The sequence below is a fragment of the Sturnus vulgaris genome, chromosome 1, assembly GCF_052056855.1.
Source record: "Sturnus vulgaris isolate bStuVul1 chromosome 1, bStuVul1.hap1, whole genome shotgun sequence".
NCBI lineage: Eukaryota > Metazoa > Chordata > Aves > Passeriformes > Sturnidae > Sturnus > Sturnus vulgaris.
The window spans coordinates 119,895,617-119,920,812 of NC_142243.1; the positions used below are offsets into that span (position 1 = coordinate 119,895,617).

Sequence of the window (25,196 nt, forward strand, 5' to 3'; positions counted from 1 at the left end):
CCCATTTAAATAAAACAGTTTGCCATTTCTCATGAGGAAGATGAGAATCTGGTGTTTGAGGACTAAAACTGAAAATCTTTATATGGTGCAGACCTTGAAAAACCTTCAACAACAATTAAATTACAATGCTAACTTCCCAGATTTCATTACACCTTGTCCCCAGGAAGCTTTAAGCCTCCTCATTCTAGGCTTTTCTGAGGGTCTCTGTAAAGTCTTGTTAACACTCTCATTCTCTGAAAAAGTAATATGACCCCACCTTGCATTTGTCCTGTGTGAAGAAACACACTTGTCCCTGTGCTCAGGAAAGCACAAACCTACTACCAGTTTTCAGCAGGGCCAATGGGTTTGTAGGCCTTTTTTTCAATCTTTCTTCCTCTCCTCTGTCTATTTCCTCGACCCCTGAGCAGCAGACCCAGCCAGAAATTAAGAGAAATACATCCTAGAGATAGTGAAGCACTTGTCCCTCCTGATAGCCCTCATTCTGCCCTCAGAGAAATTAAGATTGGATGTATACTTATAGTCAGAGCCATGGAAAGATGCCTAACTATGTATTAGCCCTTCTTTAACTAGCATACTTCCAATATCCTGTTTAAACAAGAATTCATTGCTTGGCACACATATAGAAGACATGACTGAAAAATATCTTTCAAATACGATATCAGCAGTCATATATTGTTTTCTATTATCAAATCATTAAAAATTAAATAACATGGAAAGGTCCTCATTATCCTCAGACAAATGACAGTGCATAGTAACAAGTGTAACACAGGAAACTTACCTGCACAAACAAAGCAATAATAGCTATGCCGTGCTTCTTCCCTACTGCCTCATCAATGCTGCTGTACAGTGTGGAGTTCCAGTGCATTAGATGAAGCTAAAACAAAGCAGTGCAAAGAGAGTGATAGAGAAATATGTTTTGTAGTTAAAAACACCAGCAATTTACATCAATTAACAAAGCCTCAGCATGTTGCATGCACATGCATGACTACACATATGTGCATGCTCACAGCTGTGCATGCAGGGATAAGTGGACTTACTATTGTCAGTATCAGGAACACCAAGAAAAAAAACAGATAAATTTGCAGATAAAATGATGTACAGCCAGTTACCAAAAATGTACATCAAAGGTGTGAATGACTATAGTAATGAGGATTTAACAACTCCCTCAATCTGAATACTGAAATAATGTCACCTAATGAAATCCACCAAGAGTGCCTCTCAGCCAGCCAGCTCTCTCCCAAGATAGGAGAATTATTATGGACATAGGCTGTCCAAACACAAATTAGACTGACTGTACTATCATAATGTCACTTGTCTCACACACTACCTCCCATGACAAATCATTCAAATGTCAGTAGTAAGAGTAGAAATTATTTCAGAAAAGGTTAAACACAGAGAAAATCAAGCAGAGAAAAGTGACTTGAGGACCACCTTAGGGATAATGCTGAAAGAGAGAGATAGTAAAGAGAAAAGGAGCTAATGCATGGATACATGGGAGCCAGTAGACACTGGATAGTAAACATAAAGTCTGTTGAGGTGAAGTGTCACAGCATAATCTGGGAAGTAGAGTTTGAGAAAAGTGCTGGAAGACAGACTAGGAGGAAGTGGGAAAGAGAGGAAAGAATGGAGGGAGAGGAAGAGAGTTGAGGGGAAGAGAAAAGTGCTGGAAAACGAGGGAGGGAGGGAGGATTCCAGGAAGGAAGGAAGGAAGGATGGAAGGATTCCAGGAAGGAAGGAAGGATTCTAGGAAGGATTCCAGGAAGGAAGGAAGGAATCTACTGAAAGGTAATATGCATTTTGAACATGAGTTTTTCCAGAAATATATGTAAATGTAATCTCTGTGCCTAGGTCTGATAAGACTGCAGAGCTTCAACATCCTAAGTACAGCTGCTTTAAAGTTTATCTGACAACTCTTAAGACTTAATTTCCATTGGAAAATCAAGATCAATGTTTTGTTCAGTCATGTGTCTAAGAAGTTAAAATGTCATTTTTTATTATTACTTATTTTATTTATTTTGTATTTATTTTTGTTTACACCTTCAGCAGAATTAGTATTTAAAACAGTGTATCTTCCTATTTTGTTTTTTATTTCTCCGCAGAAACAGCCTCTGTGAAATGCTTATTGCCCCTTACACAACAGGAGTTCATTCAGGCATCTCAGCATTTCAGAATACCAGTTCTTCAAGCAAGCATTCTCCACTTATTTACTTTCAGTATGAATTTTAGGCACTCCTCCTGATGACTGTTATTCCAAAAGTAAATACAAACTTCTACATGAACATACTGTAAATTGAATTAAATTCCAGATTATCACACAAATAATTCTATTCATTTTGATCAAAGGCATCTGCTGTGGCAAAAAAAAAAAAAAAAAAAAAAAAAAAAAAGAAACATTTTTCTTAGCAAATACAATAAATCATTTTTGCATGAAACACTAATGTAAATAATCTACTTGCTGAGAGCTACAAAACTTCTAGATACACAAGTGCTGCCTGTTAGAACTAAGCCAATGCATTTACTTGGTTGTGTGCATTTCATCACGTACAAAAGCTTTGTTACACATTTGATTTGCCTTTGTATTTTAAAGCCAGAGGATCAAGTAATGAGATTTCAGTCTCTGAGGCTCTGGTTGGCAGACACAGAGCCACCACCACCTGTGAAGATAAAGTCAAAGCACCGCACTTTGCAGAGACGAGCCTGGCGTTCGCACCTGCTCCCCACTAGAGGGGGATCACGGAGTCCCACAGCCTGCACCAAAATCCTGATGTTAAAAGAGAAATGTGAAAGAAGAAGGTTGTGGTGACTGCAGTGGGGATGGCAGTACCCTCAGTGATACGAGGACAGTGCTGTGTGGCACCACGACTCTCCTGGCTGGGCATGTCACAGAACTGCAGCACCGAGGACAATCCCCAAATACTGTACGGGGACAGTGACTTTGCCTGTGTGTCTACAGGTGGGTCTTGTCTAAAGCTGCTGTGGCATTCTGCACCCTACATTCCCTTGGAGGTGATATCTAATCTGTTTGTGCTCTGACAACAGCACGTTTTCTCTAAACAGATCCAAAAGGAAAATGGTGAACCCCAGAAAAAGGAAAATGAACAAGCACTTCGAATTGTTCAAGCAATGACCTCGGTTTATCCAAAAACAGATCATCCTGTCTTAGGCTGCAGGTTCATCAGGGCACAAATTTCCCTATGATAAGGCCACATCCCCTGGAAAAACGACACCAAAACCTCTGTGTAATGCTACAAAATGTTAAGATTCTAGAATTAGCCTGTGCAGAAGTACATATATGTTGACAATCCCAGACTAGGTTCAGGTTTAGTAATCAACACTAAAGGTACTGAAAAACAGGCAATCAACAATTTCTGGTCTAAAGGTTTTTGTAACTTTGAGGGTCTGCTCCAAGATGTTTAAATTCCATACCAGGGTCCTTGAAACTAGATCCATCACCTCCTAATAGGTTGCTAATGCCCAAAGTAGAATGAACTTCTGATCTGTGTTTAAGATGCTACTGTAAAAGATGGCCACAGTTACAATGGATTAGTGATATACTTTTTTACACAGCAGGTTGTAAACTTGCTGTCATAAACACTAAAGAAAGCAGGTAGAGAGCACTCCTAGTCCTATGACAATAGATGACTGGGGAGTACAAAAAGTGGTCAGGCTCATATGCTCTTTCTACATAGCATCCTTTATTGGTACTGATAACAACAGCACTCTGGATGCACTGCAGTGTATTTGTTATGTTCCCGTGTCCTGACTCAAGGTGATATTCAAAATTAGCTATTCACAGAAAATGTTCTATCATTAGCTTGCTAATTATCACTGCTAACAGAGCTACTGTTCAATCATTTCAGATTTACAAACTGAAATTAGAAAGGCAACCTAATGAAAAAAAATTAATACCATGATACTTCCTAATAGCAGGCCAACATATCATTTGTTTTAACTTTATAAGACTGTGCATGCATACTCAAATATCTGAACACATTTGGTCATGCACTTAAAAAATGGAAGTCAAATTATTTCCTCTACAAAGCCAGAAAAATATAGCTCAAAGCAGGGCCGGGTAAGTACATGAAAAAGTCATTCAGAAAGTGAGGTAGAAAGGAAGTAAGTGTTTGTAGTAAATTGTGTGGGTTTTTTAAATCATGTTTTATCCTGCATACTTGTAGCTCTCTGGAGCTGTTCTGATTTTTGTGTGTTCTTTTTTATTTGTAATGTAACATCAGATATAAACATCAGACAACAGTTTTCAACAAAAGATGGCAACAAGTCTACAAACATTACAAAATCTGACCTCTTGAGAGTACAGACCACAAAAAACATGGCCTATAATTCTTGTTAATATTTATGGGAATCAGATGTGCATAGAGGAAAGACCTCAGTGCTTTCACAAATCTTCGAACTGTCAATATGATAAAATGCCCATGCACATGGACAATGTCTTATCCATGCCTCTGTATCTGACAACTAGGAATAATCACAGAAGCTATTAATGTTTCGTAGTTTAGTAACCTTCATTTTCACATTTATTTGAGACAGCTGTTTGAAAAGTGCTCACTCACAAGGGGGGAGTCAGCTCCTGATATGAACAAAAGCATGCAGGGCTTTTTAAAAATCAGCTGCAGTGCATTGGCAGCTTCCCATTGTGTGGTTTTCATTCAGAGTACAAAGCAGCCGCACATGTCATGTGTGGGAGGAAAGGCTCTGCTCACCTTGTCAGGTAATGTTTTGATACTTGGTAGTTATGATGGTTCTACACAGCCAAAATGAGTCAGCTATGCTGTTACTGATTATCGGTGGCTGGCTTGACGTGCCAGACAGTATATTTTTACAAAATAATCAGAAAGTTATCAGAAAATCCCTGGCACTCAAAAAATCCACTTTTCTCTTGAAAAAAATCATAATTTTCGGCCTTTTAACACTACAGCTGTAAATCAAAGAATTGCAGCAGTGACTTCTTTAAAATCAGATAAACTGAAAACTCATGAAGGCAAACAGTAATAAAGAGCTGATAAAGTTGACTTGCTCTGTGAACAGCTGGAAATACTCTCCTACACAGTGAAGATTAAGAAATCATTCCAGGTAGCAGAGCAGACCTCCTGAAAAGATTATTCTGTATGGAACAAATTCTGAGAAACTTCTCAATTTTCATCCAGCCCCCACTCAACCAAAAGGCTACTGAACCCAACACTTATTTAGGAAAAGCTGACAGACATTAACAGGGGGCCTGTTTCAAAACAAGACTTTCTCTTAACTGAGTAAGGATCTGAGACTCTAGCTTTAAAATCAATAAACATTTATTGAATGAAAACCCTACCCCTTAAATCCATTCCTTTCTCTAACACAGAAATGCCTTCTATGTCAATATGAAAAGCCCTGATGGTAGATTTTCAGACAAAATTGGAGTCCTGGGATGACATTTTGTGGCAGGAATCAGAGTCACTGTATGTGACCTATCACATTCATCAGTTCTGGAAGCCGGTGTATCTCAATAAAAAACACAGTTACAAAAAGGTACAGAGCAGTCAGTGGTCCAGACTGCTCTGTGGAAATCTGCAGGGTCTAAAGCTCACTGAGAGCAAAAAGCTCTGTTAAGCTCTGTTGATGACCTTACTTTATTCCCAGCTCACACATAAAATATATAATGACAGGATAATTTATGTTGGAAGTCACCTCTGAAGTTCAACTCTTTCACAGCAGCACCAACTTCAAAGTTAGCTATTAATTCAAAGTCAGATCAGGTTGTTGAGGTCCTTGTCCAACTAAGTTTTGCGTATCTCCAATGATGGAGGTCTTACAACCTCTCTAGGTAACCTGTTCGGTGCTTGACCTCCTCCATAATTTATTTCTTCTTGTACCAAACCAGAATCTCTCCTATTGCAACCTGTGTCCATTGCCTCTTCGTTCTTTTGCATTCTTCAGGATTCTCTGTTCAAGAGCCCAGTCATGAACTGCCTATGACCACCAAATCAGTATCCCATGACTGACTCCTGAGTGATGCCTCTTTCTCAAACCTCCTCAGACATCCACTTGTTGGCATGACCATGTTTCACCTAAGCTTACTTTCAACTAAGCTTTCCTAATTCTTAAAATGACAGGAAAGTTGCTACTAGCTCTGTCCCTTACTGTGACCTGCTGGTGTGCACGTGTTACCCAAATGTCAGACCAAACATGACACAAGCTAATTCCTTACAGGAAAATACATCCTGAAATAAATCACGGCTCATCATCTGTTATGATCTATCTGATTAATGGTAAGGGGAGAAGAAGGACTCTGCTCCAACATTTCTGCACTCCTGGATGATTCTAATGTTGCAAATTTCCTATCAACCTGCACAGTCTGGAATGTCCTGCTAACCATAAAAAGCAGTTCATATGCTGTAAAAATCCTTTCTTTGTGAATACTTACTGCTACATGACTGAAACCCTAATTTGCTGTGTTTTCACTGGCTATGTCAGGCAGTTTGGAACAGAGCACCAAGCTCATGCTCCACAGGAGTCAAAGGGAAATGTGCCAACAGTAAAAATCCTCCTGACGCCCCTGGCACCAGAACCAGGCTCTACAGGGGCCTGATAAAACCATTGGCAGCTCAGGCAGCAAGAGGCAACAAGAAACACCTCACCAGCCTGGGTGTAGGTTCTGCCTCAACTTTATTGGCAACCATAATCCATATTGCAAGAGTTTGTGACATGGGGGATTCTTCTGTTTAACAGGCTCCTGTTTGTGCACTATGCACAGCAGAAGACCTTAATCTTTAAACAACTCCTCTTCAGATCAATTGGAATATCTGACCGCAATCATCAGTGGACCTGCTTAAAACTCTGCAGCTGGCACAATTAACCACGGCATTTTTTCCACTCTCTCTACTCTTGATTGAGAAGCTAATTATTACAAAAGCTTCTTTCTTCAGTGCATGCTGCATCATGTGTAAATTAATCTTCTAGTAACCTTTGTTCCTTGCTCAGAACTAGGATACACAGCTATTCCTTGTTAGCTGTGCAACCAGCTGTTACAAGCTCCAGAAAAGCCTGCTTAGTCTAATAATATTACAGGATAGAAGGCACCTCTCAACAAATCTCTCAAGGATGAGAGAATTGTTATTGCTCTCATATCTTCCCAACTCTTATTTCAATGTATAGAGGCTGTACATCAAAATACTAATAGGGGAATGCTGCATCACAATGTCTTCATCAGAGGGGCACCTAAAACATGTCAGTCTGGAAATCTTGAGCAGACTGGGTTTTGTGATATTTCTGTCACTGCTGAGAAAGAGTGTATGGAATTTTTTGATTCCATAAACACCATCTCTGGGATAAATCTGTATCTTTAAGGTAAATTAAAGCAGCTTTAGAATTCCTCTCATAAAGACAATAAATGTTCTCCTGGACTCACCCGAGTTTGCCAGGGATCAGTAAATTCCAGTTTCATTCACAACATGCCATAAAAGTGGAGTAGAGAACAGTAAAAATAGCAAACTCTGGCTACCTAACTAGGGCCATCAGGAAGGCTTTTTCCTGGATTGAGAGGGATGAAATGAAGCTGAGGATTTCAGCTAGTAATAATGGAAGGCAACACAGTCTAGTTGTACAATAATGATGTGTAATTTCAACAGCACAAATATTGCGTAAGCAGTATCTCAAGAGGACAAAATGTGGAAAAACTGTGGCTATTTTACATGTGCACAAGAATTTATGAGTTGATACTTGACTTGGCACTGAATTGTTTCAGGAAGCAATTGACTAAGCTGTTGGCAGTGACCATAACATACAGTAATTAAGTTCCAAATCCTCACAAGGGGACCCAACCAAGGATATGACCAGGGCACACAGCTTCCAGAAAAGTGATTAAAAAACCAGAAAGTTAGTTATTAACAGCCTGAAGGAGAGGTTTAGGAAAATAAAGTTAATGGAATTGATACAGAGACTATTTGAAAATGTCTTAGGAGAAGCAAGAGTACATGTACATACTTCATGCTACAAAACAAAGAAACAAATACTCATAAAGTAAAAAAGTCTTCATGGTTAAACATTATAGTTCAATCAACATACACATGCTTCCTTTGAAAATGCAAATGCTAATAGAAGCAAATTACTAGATCATTAACTCTGGGCAAAATGAAGAAGAGGATGAGAATGCTGTTAGGTTATAAATTAGTGCACTTGGTTTATGTTTCCAGACTTGAATTTTTCAAGGCTTCTGTAGTGGATAGCGGATAGGGGCCAAAATACAACCGAATTTCAGTATAATTTAAATCCTCTTTAAAATTCCATACATAGGTCATTGTAATGAAAAAATTACATAAAGGGAACTCTTTGCCTATCTTTGAAAGCAGCACTAAGTTCACCACTAAGAGACACAACTGAAAGCATTGCCAATGGACACAGATGACAACAGTGTTAGGATAAAAAAATCTCCTGATTAACATAATGCAGAAGGGAAAGCACAGTTTCTGCTGAACTTCTGCTTGCTATAATTTACTGAAAGTGTTAAAGATCGAGCAGATCTAGTCTGGGCATTAATCGTCAGGCTCTGAGTATGCTCAGAACAAGATGACATTCCCTGAACAAAGAAGTCTGTAATCTGTGATCAGAGAAATGAGGTGCATGTAAATCAAGATGGAGCAGAGCACAAGGTATCCTGTTCAAACAACTTCACAATCACAGTGTCAGATACTACATGTTTCAGGTCAAAAGCTGAATTCACAGCTAAAACATGCTGAATATATGCTTGACTTGGACACCAGGGCAGTCTAGAACCCTTGCTGACTGGTGCTCTCCTCTCCTTGAACATCTTTGAAAGAAAGAAGAAAAGCTGTAAAAAAAAGTTATTTTTGTTGAATCATACACGGAAGGACTGCAAAGACATCTTTCAAAATCTATTCTCTTTCCAAACAAGCCAACCTAGTGAAAATAGTAATCTAAGCAATTGTGTGGCATACCTTCAGATGTGCCACTCAAAAGGTAGTGAATCGTGGGACTATTGAATTATTTGCAGCATCTCAGGAAACACTATTGCAGTTTCTTTTGGCAAACTCACTAAAGAAGTACCTACATAACAGAATAATAAAAACATTGCAACATCTAATATTAAACAGGAATCTCTGCTCCCTTTGAAAAGTCTAATCACATGCAGCATCCTCATTTCATTTTACACAAAGAACTATTGGTCCATTTAAAAAATGAAATTAACAGCAGGAAGTACTGATGTACATGGAAAAACTCAAAACACGACAGCTACAAACAGTAAACTAAAAACAAAAGTAATGGGAATCATAAAAGTCCAACCAGCACTCTTCTTTCTGTTCTGGGAAAAGAAGCCAAAAGGCCTAAAAAAAGTGAAAAAAAATAAAATTTTAAAAAAGCAATCTTCAGGGTAATGCAACTGCAACATAGATGTTTTTACCTATCTCCTTGTTTGCCTGCAGAACATGCTGACATGTAACATTAGCTTGCCTGCTTCTTAGGAAAATCACTGGCTAAACCATCATATGGTGTAGGGGAACTGAGGACACGTAATTAGTCCTATCTGTGTATTTATTTTTTCTTCACGTTTGAAATCACAAGCACAGCTTATGTAAACTGGCACACACAGGAGATTAAAAGAAAACAGGAATTAATCAATGTAATGTAAGTATACAGGCTAAGAAAAGGATCGAAAAAGGCAAAATGTCCCTATCTTTATGCTGCCAACTTTCAATATCAACCTAATGGTAAGAAACTAAACAGCTACACACTCATTACTGTCAGATTCATAGGTCAGGCTCTTCACTGTGCCAAGTTTCTGCTCAGTGTGCAAAGCAAGAGCACCACAGAGCAGCTTATTGTTCCCTACAGTGTTTAGCCCCAGCAAATATGTAAGCTGAAGTGCCCTGGGTCTGCCTTTACCTATGCTAACAGAAACAAATATACTTTCAAGCTTTTCTTTTTCCTTCCTTTGAAATACGAAATCCAGGAAGGAAAAAGCATGATTTTTCTGCAAGATTCTCCAGCCTACCTTCACTCTGGGTTCTTGGCAGCCTGAGAGGGCGCATGTGCATGTGCTTTTACAGCTTCACAAAAGGGAGAAGCTTGGAAAAATGACTGGAACTTCATGGACAGTTAATGATATTACAGACTAGCAATTTCATCAAGAAGACAGAAAACACAAAGAGCTATAGGTTAAGTATTTAATTCTGGAAGTGTTATTTATATGACTAAGCATTTAATAAAAGCATCCCGTTCCAAATTGTTGCCTGCAATCTGTTGTCTTGGATTTAAAACCAGACTGTTCGTATGTGGAAAGTTTTAAATCACCAATTTAATTTTCAATAGTAGATTGTCTCATGAAGGCTGAATAGAAAACACTCCTTCCCTGTTAATTTGCCAAGTTTTTTAATAGTTTATTTGTATCCAACAGTTCTCTGTGTTTCAAAGGTAATGGTCTGTCTTAAGATATGAGAATCTGCAGCTGCATATTATCTTCTTAAGTCATAATCTTTACTCTTATCCAGCAAGCAGTTGTTCTTCCACAATACACTCCTCTAGGAAACTCAGTCAGGTTTTTGTTTTCCTGTAATGTTGGCTACAGTTCTTTTGAAATAATAAACTTTGTTATCCTTCTCCAACAGTTTTCTCTTGAATTTCAAGTTTGCAGATTGTGTAATAATGTGCTATACTTTTCTCCTCTTCCACAGTTCCATGAATTTCACAAATTTTGCTAAACTTTAGCTGTTTCCCACTTCAGTTCATTATGTGGCTTAATGCTGGGAAAGTGAAAAGTCAGGAATGACCAGTATCTCATTGACAACAGTGTGGCCCATGGACTAGGACATCAGTTAGCCCTGTGGTTAAATTACTGAAATGGGATTTTCAACTTTAGTTAGGTATTCCAACACTACAGTGTCTGAAACTCTTACTAGAATTCAAACATCAAGGAACCATGAGTCAGTTCTCCACCACTTCTACAAAAAGCATCATGTGTGACCATGGCCAAACAATTTAATCCCTTTGAACTTGTTTTCTACCAGCTCCTTGGCAATAGCAGAACTCATCTCCTTTGTACTGATGTTTCAAGGATTATATTATTTGTGCTTGTGATGCACTCCGGCATAACAGCAAATATTTGTGTAAGCCTCCTAAGGTTTTCAGATCTTAGATGATCTACAAGTTTCATGCCTTACCTCCTGAGGGCCATGAGTGCACCATTAGCACAAATAACAAATTTGGGGCTAGCATCAGAAAGTTATTACTTCTGTTTTTTAGAGTATTTACTTACACATTGGGGCCAGTCTTGGAACTGGTCCTGACTCAAGCATGCAGCACGGAAAACAACAAAATAAGTAATCTCCTTTCTCCTTCTTCAACAAGTTATAAGCAAAACAGTTAGGCCTAGTGGCTAGGGCAAAGTGCCAAGGAAAACCAAATAGAAAAACCAAGGCAGCAGGAACTGAAGCAAAATACGTGCAGAGTGCCAGCAAGGAACATGGCAGAAATTAGAAAATTATGTACAACTGAAGCAAATCACAGCAAGGGCACACAGCCAAGAAAAATGGCAAAGACTTGAGCAGCAATCTTGTTGAGTTGCAAACTAGGTTTTAAATCCTCTTCAGAAGTCCCATCTGCTAAGACTACAGAAGGTCTTCTCCCACACCAGCTACACAAGCAGCCATTCTGTTAGAGCTGGGGAACAGAGTTTTCCATAAGGATTGTGTAGTAATGATCTCTATAGCCACAAATACAAGCGCCGTCAACATGATAATTGTGTAAGAAAGTAGAGTAAGGAGTAGGCAAAGCTATAAATTTGCTCAAGGAATGGAAAAGAATCCCATATTTTTAAAAAGTGCCAGAGGCTATAATGTTGCTACCACAGACAGAGTATGTATGCTAAGAGTTCTGTCCAAGGTTACATGCTGCCTCCACAAGGATGCAGTGCCACCAAACAGGCTGCAACTGAACATCATACCTTAGCCCAGCAGGGCTGCAAGAAAATTTGATGCAAAACCTCTATTACAGGCAAAACACAAAGACTGCCTGCCCCTTCTGGCAGAACTAAAACAATAGACTGAGATTAGGTGAAATGGGGAGCCCAGAGAAGGGCTCCTCTCTTCAGTTGCATCTTTTAATTTTCTTCTCATTCTCTTTTCCTTCACCCAACTGTTCTCCTCTTGCAATTTTTTTTCCTGTTAGTTTGTCCTATTCTGCTCAGTCATTTTTAGTTTGAACTATTTATTTCTCCAATGAATACTGAAATTCTCCATCCTGGTAGAAGTCACTAATCACAGATGATTGCAACTGCCACCTCAAAAGTGGTTTAGGTGCATATGGGCCATAAAGCTTCTCTACACAAAACTCAAATGACTCTTAAAAAGCAGACAAAAAGATAAAGAGGCATCAGTACACACTGCTAACACCACTCCTCTAACCTGGTGTCAGGCAGCTCATACATCTTCCACAATCTAATAAACATAGTGTACATTTTGCACAGAAGGGAAATCTCAGTTGCTACCTCTAAAGAGCAGAGGATCTGTATCTTTTTCCACAGAGCTTAACTCACACTTTTTTCAGGTGTTAGACAAGTTAAAAGCATGTTTGTGCAAATACATCAACTCATTTTTGCATGTGCTTTCAGGAATTCACAACAGAAAGCACATAGGTGCGTTCCTGAAAAATTAAAACTGTACGTGAGTGAGAAAAACAAGGGCCAATTGAAGCTCATATTGACAAATCACCCAAAAACAAAGTATGCTCCAGAGACTGCATGTGCTTACTTAGGTCAAATTAACCCTCAACAACAATAAAAACATAACACTGAAAGAACTAAAAGCAATCTCAGGAGTCACAAGCTGATCATGTGTGCTTTTACAATGATGGTAATTTTTTCTTTATCTTGTTGCTGGTTTCATGCTTCCCTGTATACTGGGAGGAGACAAAGACCTCACAGCTTTGTCCCAAGGCAAAAAATATCCAAACGGAAGGCACATAAATTAGGAGACTGCAGAGTGTATGATACATGGAAAAATGCAGAAAAATACTTGAACACCTGCACATTTGGGACTAGGATCCCACATAACTCTATTTACCTACAGTCCATATAAAAATTGCTTCTGTAGAAATCACTGAGATTTAGAAAACAAAACTGAAAACATCTGTTTAAATATTGGCATGATTTCCCTGTATTTTTCCGAAATTCTGTCCTCAAAAATTAGATGCTGTCCAATGAAAATATCTACTTTAAACTATTACTAGTCTTATCCATAACCTGACAAGGATATAGCTATTACACGAATGTCATCATTTCCTTATAAGGCACACTGTGTTTAATCACAGCTAAGAGTGTTCACCTGCAGTGATTCCAAAATTTAGAAGATTGTCCAAGACGATTAGTAACAAGTTAAAATTCCACCAGAAAACTTGGACAGTGTCTGAGCAGAGTTCCAGACCTCAGCACGAAGCTACATAAACTTTTCTGGAATCTCTTTTCTTTGCCTCCTGTTAAATTCATAGATATCCTTCATTCTAAAGTCCTGTGCTGCCAGTATGAGAGGAATTCATTATTTTTTTCACAAGCAGGCAATCAATGCTACCAACTAAGGCAACTAGATTTACTCCTTGGTTTACCTTTTAGAGTTAATTACTTGGATCATAGTCCTGATAAAGAAACTACTGTCTTCATGGCTTGAATTCTGCTTGCCATTCACACCTACCCAGTCCTTCTGCAGCTTGGAAGTCTCTGAATGAGGAGGCAGAGACACACCAGCAAGCATGCTGGTTCCCAGGCCTTCTACTACAATTACAAATACCCTGCTTTATTTTTTAGTCCAGATAAGGTAATAGGAAAATTATGAAAAGAGACTGCAAGGTTAAATAGCCTTGGAAAAGAGTATTAAAAGTTGGCAAAAAGTAAATTTCTATGTTTGAAAGCATGATACCTTCTCTCCGAAACGTCAAAAAGGGGATGCACTGTGTGCAGATACCTGATTTCAGAGATACCTGTGGAGCACAGAGAAAACCCCACGGTAAACACTGTAAAGGCTTTTGTAGGTAAGTGTAATGTTAACAGCCTAACCTAAAGCCCTAAAGCTTTAACTCTGTTAGATGAGTACTTTTGGCACTATTTCTTGTTAACAAAGGAAAACATCATGGTTTAAATCAAATCGAGGGTAGGACATGTATTTTGCACTATGTTACCTTCATTGCAGCAGGTATTTCAGTTACTCTGAAAGAATCTATAGAATTAATTAGTCTGTTCCTTGTTATGCAACAGAAAGGAACAGTTTTTTTATTCCTGTCCAGAACTGATTTTGGTCCTTCCAGCAGCTGTATTTTCTTCTGTTCTACTCAAAAAATGTAGGACAGACAATAATAGTTTTTAATCTTCCTGCACATCTTGGAAACATTTTTTTAAATTATTTTCTGCCAACCCACTTCTACTGAGAGCTTTCACATGATTTGCAGCTAATGTAATCCTACATTTTAAAGAGGATGGATTACAGAGAATTATCCTCCTGGTTATATTTCAAGTGGTGAAAGGAACCTTTTTGTTTTCCCTGATAGTTTTATTTCAGAGCAGCAGCCTAGAAACAACTATGCCTTTATGGTCAGTTCATGCCTTTGGTCACACCACCATTTGACTAAAAGGAAGAGACAACTTTAAGGCCCCTTATGTTTTTCCCTATTTCCTTTCATTTCAGAAGTAGTAAAAACAATTTTTTTCCATAAACCTGTATTGATGTTATCATGTGATTTACTTTCTCCTGCTTGATTTCATTTCTTTTTTGACTGTAAGTTCATTCAGCCTGGTACTATAATATGCCACGTTTATACAGAGACCAGATACAATGGGGACTTCTTTTTACTTCTCTCATTTTACTTTGTTAACAAAAAAAAATAGCAGCAATTTCCAATTCCTGTCCTCTTCCCTGTTATACATCAGAGGTAAGGGAAACAGTCTGTTTCATTAGTTCTTCACTTGCTTTCCTCCTTCACCAACCCATACTCTTGGCATCAAGGAGTAGAATAAAGATGCCAAATAGTTCCTCTCTTTCCTACACCAAAATCAGCTTCAGGTAAATCACATGTGTAAACGTGGATTTCACTGCTTTGTGGAAATCTGTACTGTAAGGCACAGATATTTGGTACCCTGTTCCATTTGCTGGCAAGAAACAGTCTCTCAGTTCAGCCATTATTAAATATTTTGCACATCATGGTCAACATATCTTTGGCCAAAAGGCAAAGTATCACTCTTTTACATGCAGTAGAAGTAGTTGGTGAGAAGGATTTATAGACAATGTTGCACAAACATTTCCATCCATTTCCTGGCTAAAGGACAAGAGCAATCTTCATGATCTGGTTTCATGAAAAAAAGAGAGAAGTATTGGTACTTACAGCCCTCTGCTCTTCCTTGGTTTAAGAGGTGTTACCACATATACTTTTGACAAACATTTTTGTTTTGTCCTGCTTTCCTTACTTATTGCAAACACAGATTTTTCAGTGAAAATGAAAGCACTAGCATATCACTGTCTACATTCTAGCTTCTTCAGTCAAGGAAGGTGGAAAACACTTCTTTGCTGAACCTCATATGTGAATAAAAAAAACAAAGAACTCAGCCTTCAAGACACATGAACAACATTTTAGGACAATATGTATTAGCTCAAGAAGCTGTTCCAGAGGTTACACAAGCTTTGTAATCTAACCAACTTCACCATGAAACTACATATCCTAACCACATGCAAAGGCCCTGGCTGTGTAGTAAGAAATAATGGATTTTTGCAGTAAGAAACATGGGATATTACCTAACTAATACAGGATATTGCCTAACTTCTTTTATAGAAATTATGGTACCAAAGATGAAGAGACTAAGAAAGTAACTGAAGATTAGTATTCCAAACTTTGAAAAATTACACTCTTTTTCAAAATCTTTTACAAAGGTCATTACACGATAATCTGAAGCTGTTTCACAACTATTTTGTCCAGTGTAATAAAATAAAGTTATATAGTCTCCAGCCCTAAAAAAAGCCAGAACTGCTGCTCCAGTCAATAATTAGTCTCAGATAGTCATCTCAAATCTTGTCAATCTAAAAGCTGATTTTTGCAGAACTTCTCAGGTTTTAAAATTGAGTAGTAGGGTGTGTAATATAGGCCAACGTGTTGTGTTGTTAATGTATCCACTTAAACCAAGCACTTCCATTTTCATAACACTGCTTATGTCTTTGTTTTCCTCTCACAATGGGAAGAGAATCCCTATCATTTGCCATGGAAATAATTTCTAGTTCCTTAGGAAGATGACCTACTAGATTTGTTACACTTGAAAAAGACCCAAACTTACACACTTGGTGCTCAACATATTTCTAGGCATGCTTTGATGCACAAACAACTGCCAGTTTATTTTGTATGAAAGCATAAACTACACTAGATTGCTTGGATGTAGCCAAAATAGGCATCAATTGATGTTTGTGTTCAGTAACCACAAACTTAGTTCAGCTAATTAGAGCATGCTACTTATAACACCAAGACTGTGGGATCAATCCCCACATGGGCCATTTACTTAAGAGCTGGACTGGATGGTCCATGAGGGCCCCATCCAAGTCAGGATATTCTGTCAATCTGTGAAACCCAGTAGAAATCAAGGCAAATATGCATTCAGATGATGATTTCCAACAACGCATAAACCAATGCCAAAGTGAAATGCTAAGAAAATAAGATTTCCTGGTCCATTGATCAAAGCTATTGTTAATTAAACAAAAAAAAAAAAAAGAAGACAAGGCTATATCTGGAATGGAAACAGCAAATCTTCCATTCTGGAGTCTCAGCTGTGCTACATAAACATTTACAGTGGCCACAAGCACCCGTTTTATTATTGCTCAAGTATAATATTTGATTTGGACAATTTGAGAGGGAATTAATAGAACAGCTCTTTGTCCATATAGAAGAAGGAAATGCAGTTCATCTGTCAAAAAAATTGCTCTGCACTTTCTTGCAACTTGGGGCAGAAGATGATGAATTGGCCATTTTCTGCCACAAGAATTTATCTGTTAACAAAATGAAACATTCATATTGTACTTAAAGTGCATTATGAGTCACAGGGAGGATTTTTGCATCAATAATTATTTCTTGGAAGCTAGAGTTAGTTGAAAGCTGCTTAGATGCAGGAAAATTAAAACATTGGCTTGCTCACCTCCAGGTGATGTTCTTCAACTGTGCCAGAATTCTGTTTGTGCAGCTGTTGTACTGCTTTTAAAGTAGGTGAAGAATGAAATCCCTTCATGACTTATTAAGTTTGTTGGTTTGTATCTCTGGGTCAAGCAAATTTTTCTCTAGACTGATCTGGAGCAGATAATTCTAGGTTTTCTCCGGATTATGAATAGACTGTTCTCACATGCCACCAAGATTATTTGTAAGTGATCTTTAATAAAGAGACAGAAAACCCTAATAGATTGCCAAGTACAGTTCTCAGCATAGTTGACATGAATATTTCTCGATCACCACATACTGGATCTGCCTTGAAGAAAGCAAGCAATTTTATAATGAATTGGCTACTTCCTGTCTCAAGGGAACACTGCAGTATCCTGAAGGTCTTACTGTCCATATAAATCATATTGTATATATTATGCCAGATAACCAGGATGCAGAAGTCATTCCTTTGTTTTCCCTTTGGTGGATTAGTCTTATCCATTAAGCAATTCTGCATTTTCAGGACCTGTCTGGAATCAACCTGCAGAGGGGATCCACACATGGATGTGGCACTTAGGGACATGGTTTAGGAGAGGACTTTGGCAGTATTATGGCAGGTTTATGATTGGACTTGTTGATCATAAAGGTCTTCCCCAACCTAAATGATTCTATAATCTGACTCAATTCAATCTGAAAACTCTATATGACTAAGTTTATATATGGGGGTTTGTGACAGACCAGTGCAAAAGAGCAAACAGCAGAGACCAAAATGACCCACAATTCTTAAAGAAAGTATTTGAACAACCCTAAGAATTAGATGGATGATGTAAGTCCACAAGATTTTTACACTTATTTTTGCAGTAGTTGCTTTAATAGTCTTTAATATTTTTATATTATTTTCCATAAGACAATTCTATTCCAGCAGTCAGGCACTCATGAACACTACAATAAAAAATTTCCTAGCACTGAGCACAGTGAAAAAAAGAAACAGTTTCAGACTCATGAGGGATTATGATAGATAAACAAGGCAAAAAAACCTTAAACAATTCTGAAAAATCTTGAGTTTCTTTAAAATAAATAGTGCACAGCAAATGAAATAAAAGATACAAAGCTGAAGTCACCAACCATCAGGGTTGGTATCTTCTAAAGTAGTGTTGCAGCCCAGGGGCTATGGAATACTCCAAGCCATTCCTTGACAGCTGCAAGCAATAGGACAGTGGGAAGTGAAGCAGTACAACAAACCACTGCTGGAGGGCAGGAGAAATAGGACCAAGCATTTTGTGTTGCCTATGGCACGAACTCCATGAGGAACTGAGTATTTTAAGGCTGCATTATCACTTTGCTTTTATTTCAAAATCGTGTACTTCTTTCAGATCTTGCAGAACATACAGAGGACTATCACATAATCCTCAATTTTCAAGTATGTAAAGCTGTTTCATGAACAAATTGTTCTATATTTACTCCAAGTTGACCTAAATTGTTATAGCTCACCATGGAAATATTTCCAGTGGCTAGTTCTCCCCATCTATAGCTATTAGTCAAGGTGACATAGGAAGTGTTGAAATGGCAGATCTTGTTAGAACACTAATAATAAAGAAGTTAATAATTCTGCAAGTTAACTTTATGACCAATTAATCATATGGTGTGAGGACTGCTGGAGGCATTCTATTCCAGATGCATATCCTAATTTACCTGCACTAAAGCACATCTCAGGAAGACAGCTTTGTTTTTGAAATATAAAGCATGCAGAAAAATAAAAAATAAAGCATGCAGAGCTAAAACGAAGTCGCTTTTGGGCTACGAAGAATTCAGGCTATGAAATAAAATCTTTTGCATTTCACTGGTGTTCTACAATGCAGTGCACTCTTACCTCCATGGGAAAGGCCTTAAAATTAACAGTGTGTTCAGAACCACGCTGGTTTTCTCTCCCCCAGTGAAATCGAACATCGTGCAGTTCAAACTCGTGTCCCCGAGGTAATGGCCCCCCTATTAAGACTGGGAAAGAAAATAAGTGGTAAAGAACTTGTCTTTTGAAGCAGACTAGACACTGAATATATTCTCCAAATACAACAATGAGTTTGTGGCAGTCTTCTACCAGAAAGGAGAAGAGTTGACAGACTTGTCACCTTTACTCCTGAAGAACCTTGCAGGTACAGAACAGTAATTAAGGCAGTTATGAAAAACAGTAAAACTGCTGTCATACTGAACTCTTAGTTTTATGATGCAGAACACCAAATAAAAGAATTGTACCTTTACCAGTCAGAAGAGGGAATGTTTATTTGTCTTATCAAGACATTAACTGTGTGCTCTAAACAGATGGCAGGGGCTCTGAATTGAACTGGGAAGTAACCTCCAAGTTGTCCAAATGCTTAACCTCCATCACCTATATTTACTATGGATCACAGAAATGGATAGAAAACTTTTGATTGCAAGTATTTTCTAGGTAAAGGTGTTCAGTCATATACCACCTGTCAGGCTTCTGAGATACTGAATACCTCCATACCAAAATATAATCAAACCTACACACCAGAGAAAAAGCAGCATACGTCATTTGCTTAAAAACAGCTTCTAGGCAGCCATGGGTTTTCCTTACTTCTGTTTTTTAAACATCTGGAATTTCTTAAAAGCATCTGTCCACAATCACAACACAGCACAAAAAAAAATTATATAGTCAGTACATTCGCATTGAGACTTCCACCAGAAGTAGTAAAAGCAAGCAACTGTGAGGCCCAATCTGCTATGGAATTAATCAAGGAAAACATTTCGCCCAGGGATTTCTGAATCTGCTTTAGATCAAATATTACACCATAAGCTGGAGGTAACTTCCCACTAAAATCATTGATATTGACTTCTAGGCAGGGCTGATTTTTATTTAAGGGCATTCACAGTCTTCCTCAGAAGCCATTAAATTCTAGCTTATATTTCATAGATTTGGAATTAATCTTTTACAATCTCTGATAATTGATAAGGATTATTGCATGAAATATAGCCTTAGGGAATTACTTCCATAATACACAGCTATTTTGACACACAAACTATACTGCCTGAGTTTGGAGCACAATAGGCAGTGCAATACTAAAACATCAGTTAGCAATTGAATCATGTAACAACTGTACAAACACAAAACCAAAGGTATGGAACTGTAAAAAACTGAAAGAAAACACATCAATTATGGTTTTCATAAGCAATTACACTGGAAGAAAAAAAAGTCAAATATTCCAATTAATCCTTCTTTAATAATTCTCTACAGCTAATTTAATAGCCTTAAGAGTTTCTAAAATGAAATGTACTAAATGTAGTTATAGATTCAGACTTGCTTCTTAACCTTGTTTTATCTATATTCTGTCTATACCTATATCCCCTAAAAGGAAAATCTACAAATCTGGTGAACACTCGCACAAACAACCCATTGAAGTATTTAGAAAACTAGATAATAAATAAATAAAAAGAGTCATGATACTCAATTAGTGCTCAATTAGGACAATAATGTAATAATAATAATCTCAATTAGGAAAATTGAGCATTTTTTCTGTTTTAAAACATTGCTCTGAGAAAAACTGTAACTAGAAAAAATGTTCTCTATATGATGTAGTTCTGGATCTCCAGGAACTTCGAGTTTATTTCCAAGGCTTCAGTTAGGACATTGATCCCATGATAAAACTACTTCATAGTTGGTCATGGTTCTTCCACCTAATGTACAACACATATTCTACCATCAAAATGAAAGCAGCTGTGAAAACGTTTGCAATTAAATAATGAGAAGGATTTGAGAATTCCATATGGACTGCATGTCTTGAATCAAAGGATAGAAACATTCACCAGTAATGACAAATTTATTTTTAATATGTATCTTAATCAGTTTACTTTTTTCCATAAAGGAATTTTTCTTTGATTGTGCACATTAATTGGATAGAGTTTCAAAAGCATTCAGTGCTCAATAATGCTCAACAAAATAATCTGGCTAAATGGATTTGTCATCAGAGATCTCCTGTGAGGAAAAGAAACTGCAGGAGTTTCTGAAATCCCTGAAAAATGGCCAGATTACTAGGCCAGGTTCAAACACAGCTTTTTAACTATTTTATCCTCTTGGTAGGTTTAATAAATGCTGTCTTCTCCCTCCCAAATTATTGCCAGTTTACAACTGGAAAATGGGAAATTATGTAACATTAAATCTAAGGAAAGCTGAAACTAAACCAAGATTTCCTAAATCATAATTCCATACTTCAGTCATAAACTTTTTCTCTATTTCACATTTTCTTGTAATTCAAGACTCATCCATCTGGCATCACATTGCATTCAAGTATAAAGGAAGTCTTTCCTTTTTTCTAATTCTCTTAATAGTTTTGCAAAGGCATTTAGGTGCGTGAGTCCCGTCTTATTAATTATCACTACTAAGTTACAAACTGCTCTGGGGAAAGGCAGGATGGAAGGAGTTGCATTTTAGCATGCAAATGATGAGATCACTTGTGGTCACTCTCACTTCCTCCACAGGAGAATTCGAGAATTCCTAATCCTGCAGGGAGATCCTTATCCCTTGGGAAAAGAACTCTGCTTCTGATGAAGGCAGTAAAACTGACTGGAAGTACAACATTTCTCTTTTATTGAAAACCTGCAAAATTCCCTGGAAAAAATGTTCTTTATTGCAAAAATACATGGAAATTATCATAGAAAGGAAATTATAAAGGAAAGTATCATTATTAAAATAACAAACTCTTCCTTTTTAAAAAACTGTGTAAAACTGAACTGACTCCCTATATTAGCACAGCTGTAGTTCCCAGTACTACTGAGTTCTCAGAAGGAAACAAAAGTTGGAATATCTCATGGTTTAACAATGTTCAGCTGTTTAAATGCCCCCAAAGGGCTGTTACTAGCTAAGACTGGTTGGAATAACATGGAGGCTCTTCCAAACACATGGTAAGAACTACTGCAGTGCTGGAAAGCAAAATGGACTTTTTTTCCTCCCAACTTTCTTGCCTCCTTCACACAGAATTATTTACCTAAATGAAAGGTCTGGATAAGACATTGCAACTTCACTTATGTTTGAATAGTTTCTTTTATTATTTGCTTCTAGATCATATTTGATGAGCAACACCAAAAATGTCATCCTTTAAGAAATGAGGACTGCCTTCTACTTGGTCCTCATCAATACTGTGAGGATGTATAACTGGTGTATCTATCTTAAGCTGTCCAATTCTGTACTTAGCATTCAGAACCCACTCAAATTAATGGGAAAAAACACTTTTAGCTTACATAGTCTTTGAACCATAAACAAATCTTGCCAGCTGTACAGAACAGTTTGGCACTACACTGTCTTAGCAATAGGCTGTACTGCTTCTGAGTGCAGACAGCTGTTAATGGCAGTGAATCGGATACCATCACCACAAGAGGAAATTCTGGGCATGCTTCGAAGCAATCTCACTGACCATCCTGTCTGGCACCAAAATTTGCAACTCCCATTGCAACACTTGCTCCTCTTCCTACCAAAGTCAACATCAATACTCTCACCGGGCATAGTCCATGCTGAATGGGCACAACTGCTTGCTGCTGGGAAAGGCTGCTTTTCCTAAACTCCAGGACATGAGTACAGTGAGTCTTCAGGCAACACAAGCTTTAGCCGGGAAGATCAAGGCCGTGTTTCAGCATACCTGATTTTGACTTCAGGGCAATCTGAATCGAATGCCCGTCGTTGATCACTTCGCAGTCACGACACACCACGTAGTTCGGTGACAAACGCACTTCCAGGAGCGAGGGGTCATACTTAGCTTCTCTTGAGTTCAAGTTGATGGGCGACTGGTACTCCCCGTTAGCATCAGGGAAAATCAGCCCCCACTCCACTCCTGAGGCACAGGGAAAAGCGGTTACGGGGGGACCCGGCAGACCCTGCCGGGCCAGGGAAGGAAGGGGCAGCTCGGCCGGACCCGGCGGCCCCGCGGCCGCTGCCCTCCCGCCGGCGGGGATGGATGGACGGACCTGCCGCCGCTGCGGGACGGCGCTTCCCGCTCCCGGCGCCTCGGGACGGCCGGGCAGCGAACCCCGCCACTGAAATCCCCACACCGCCTCCTCCCCTGGCCGCGGACAAAGTTTCTCCCCGGCGCAGTCGCCACCCGCTCCTCACCTTCCTCGTAGCCCCACTCCGGAGGCTCCTCCCGGCGCGGCAGGGGCTCGGCGCCCTCGATCAGGCTCCTGTCAGCCATGGGCGGGCTGTGCCGAGTGCGAGCGTGTGCGGGGCGAGGCGCTGCCGGCGCTCGGCTCCGCGCCCGGACCTCCCCCCGCCCTCCGCCCCCGCCCGCGGGTGTCGGCGAGCGCCGGGGCAGGGGCAGGGCCGGGGGGCCGCGGGCAGCACCGGGAGCTGGGGCAGGGCAGGGGGGGCCGCGGGCAGCACCGGCAGCCGGGAGCTGGTCTCTGGTCGCTGTCCCAGCGGCGCGACGCGGCGAGCCAGAGGTGAGGTGAGGTGAGGTGAGGTGAGGTGAGGCGGCAGCGGCCGTGCCCGGCGGGACGCTGCTCCCCTCAGCCTCCCTGCGTCTCCCTCGCCGTCCTCCGCAGGCCGCTTCCCCAGCCGCTTCCACCCTCGGGTGGGTGGGTGTCTCCACAGCTCCCGCTGCCACTCCAGCTGGACACAGGTGCTCTGTGCAGCCGGGGACACCCAGGGAGAGCAAATTCAACAAGGCGAAGGGCAAAGCCCTGCCACTGGGGAGGAAAAATCCAGGGACAGGTGAGGGGCTACCTGACTGGAATGCAGTTTGGCATTGGGTGGATGGGTGCCACCCACCGTGAGTCCTGCTGGGCATCAGGTCAGACATGAGCCACCAGTGTGCCCCTGCTGCAAAGAAGGTGAAGGTACCTTGGGCTGTTTTAGGCAAAGCAATTCCAACGAGTCGAGGGAGGTGATCCTGCTCAGCACTGGCGAGGACACACCCGGGGTGCTGGGTTCAGATCTGGGCTGCTCCAGTACAGAGAGACATGAACACACTGAGAGAGTCCAACAAATGGTCATGACCGTGGTTAAGGTGCTGGACCATCTCTCCTATGAGGAAGGGCTGAGAGCTGGGACTGTTCAACTTAGAAAAAAGCAAGCTCAATGGTATTTCACAGATGTGTACAAACACCCGAAGGGAAAATGCAAAGAAGATCTGCCAGGCTCTTTTCAGTGGGGCCCAGTAACAAGACCAGTGGTGATGGGCACAAATTGAAACCTCCCATGTTTCAATTTGTGCCCATCACCACTGGGAAAGCATTTTTACTGTGAGAATGACTAAGCCTGGCACAGGACCCCAGGAGGTTGGAGAGTTTCCATCCATGAAGGTATTATGCTTGAGCAGGTGATTTGAACAAAATGATGTCCAACAGTTCCTTCCAACATCAGCCATTCTATGACTGTGTTTACTTCTTCTCACTGAGCACTGAGTCCCTTCTGTGGAGGAATGGAGACCCTCAGTGAGGATAAGGAAGCTGCTGAATAAGGAAGGGAGCCCACTTCTGCCCTTTCTATCCTAAAGGAATAAATGTGGCATCAATTCCCACTGAAAATTATATAAAAATTTGGGGTTTCAGGAAGTTCTCTCCCCAAGATGAAGATGCCTCAGTTCAAGGTTATAAAAGGACTCTTCATTCTCCCTTGAAAACAGCCATGTGTGAAACTAGAGAATATTCATTCTGTCAGGGGAGAAAAGGACAGAAGGGACCTCTGTTACAGAGATCTCTTCTAGGCAGTGGCCCAAAAAACTTGCATCAGTGACAGGAAGGGAAACGAGAACATAGTACTGACAGTCTGCAATCCCTGACAGCAATAAGAAAAGGTAACAGAGGCAGTCAAAGAGCACTGCTATAATGGTAAGAAGTGCCTGTTGTTTACCATCCTACTTAAAGACACTTAAAGACAGTGACCAGACCTCCCCGAATTCTGGTATCCTAAGATGATAACATCTTGATCTTTTGTTGTTGATATACAAGTTTTGATCTCAGTGTGGGGCTTATCATGCTTCAGTTATCCCCAACTCAGCAGCAGTACCTGTGATTCCTGTGCAGCACTGACAGGGGAG

General features: G+C 39.7%; 1 protein-coding gene across 1 annotated transcript in view; it reads right to left on the reverse strand.

Annotated features, from left to right (window-relative positions):
* The window catches only part of CA8 (carbonic anhydrase 8 (inactive)), a 47,565-nt gene extending 24,147 nt beyond the window's left edge, over positions 1-23,418 (reverse strand). Inside the window, exons 1-4 of the mRNA XM_014873072.2 lie at positions 23,273-23,418; positions 22,803-22,994; positions 19,028-19,152; positions 779-874 (exon numbers count right to left, since the gene is read on the reverse strand). Of these exons, the coding sequence (XP_014728558.1) occupies positions 779-874; positions 19,028-19,152; positions 22,803-22,994; positions 23,273-23,351 (492 nt within the window). The 5' untranslated portion in view covers positions 23,352-23,418. The remainder of the gene's footprint in view (positions 1-778; positions 875-19,027; positions 19,153-22,802; positions 22,995-23,272) is intronic.
* Positions 23,419-25,196: the final 1,778 nt, after the last annotated feature.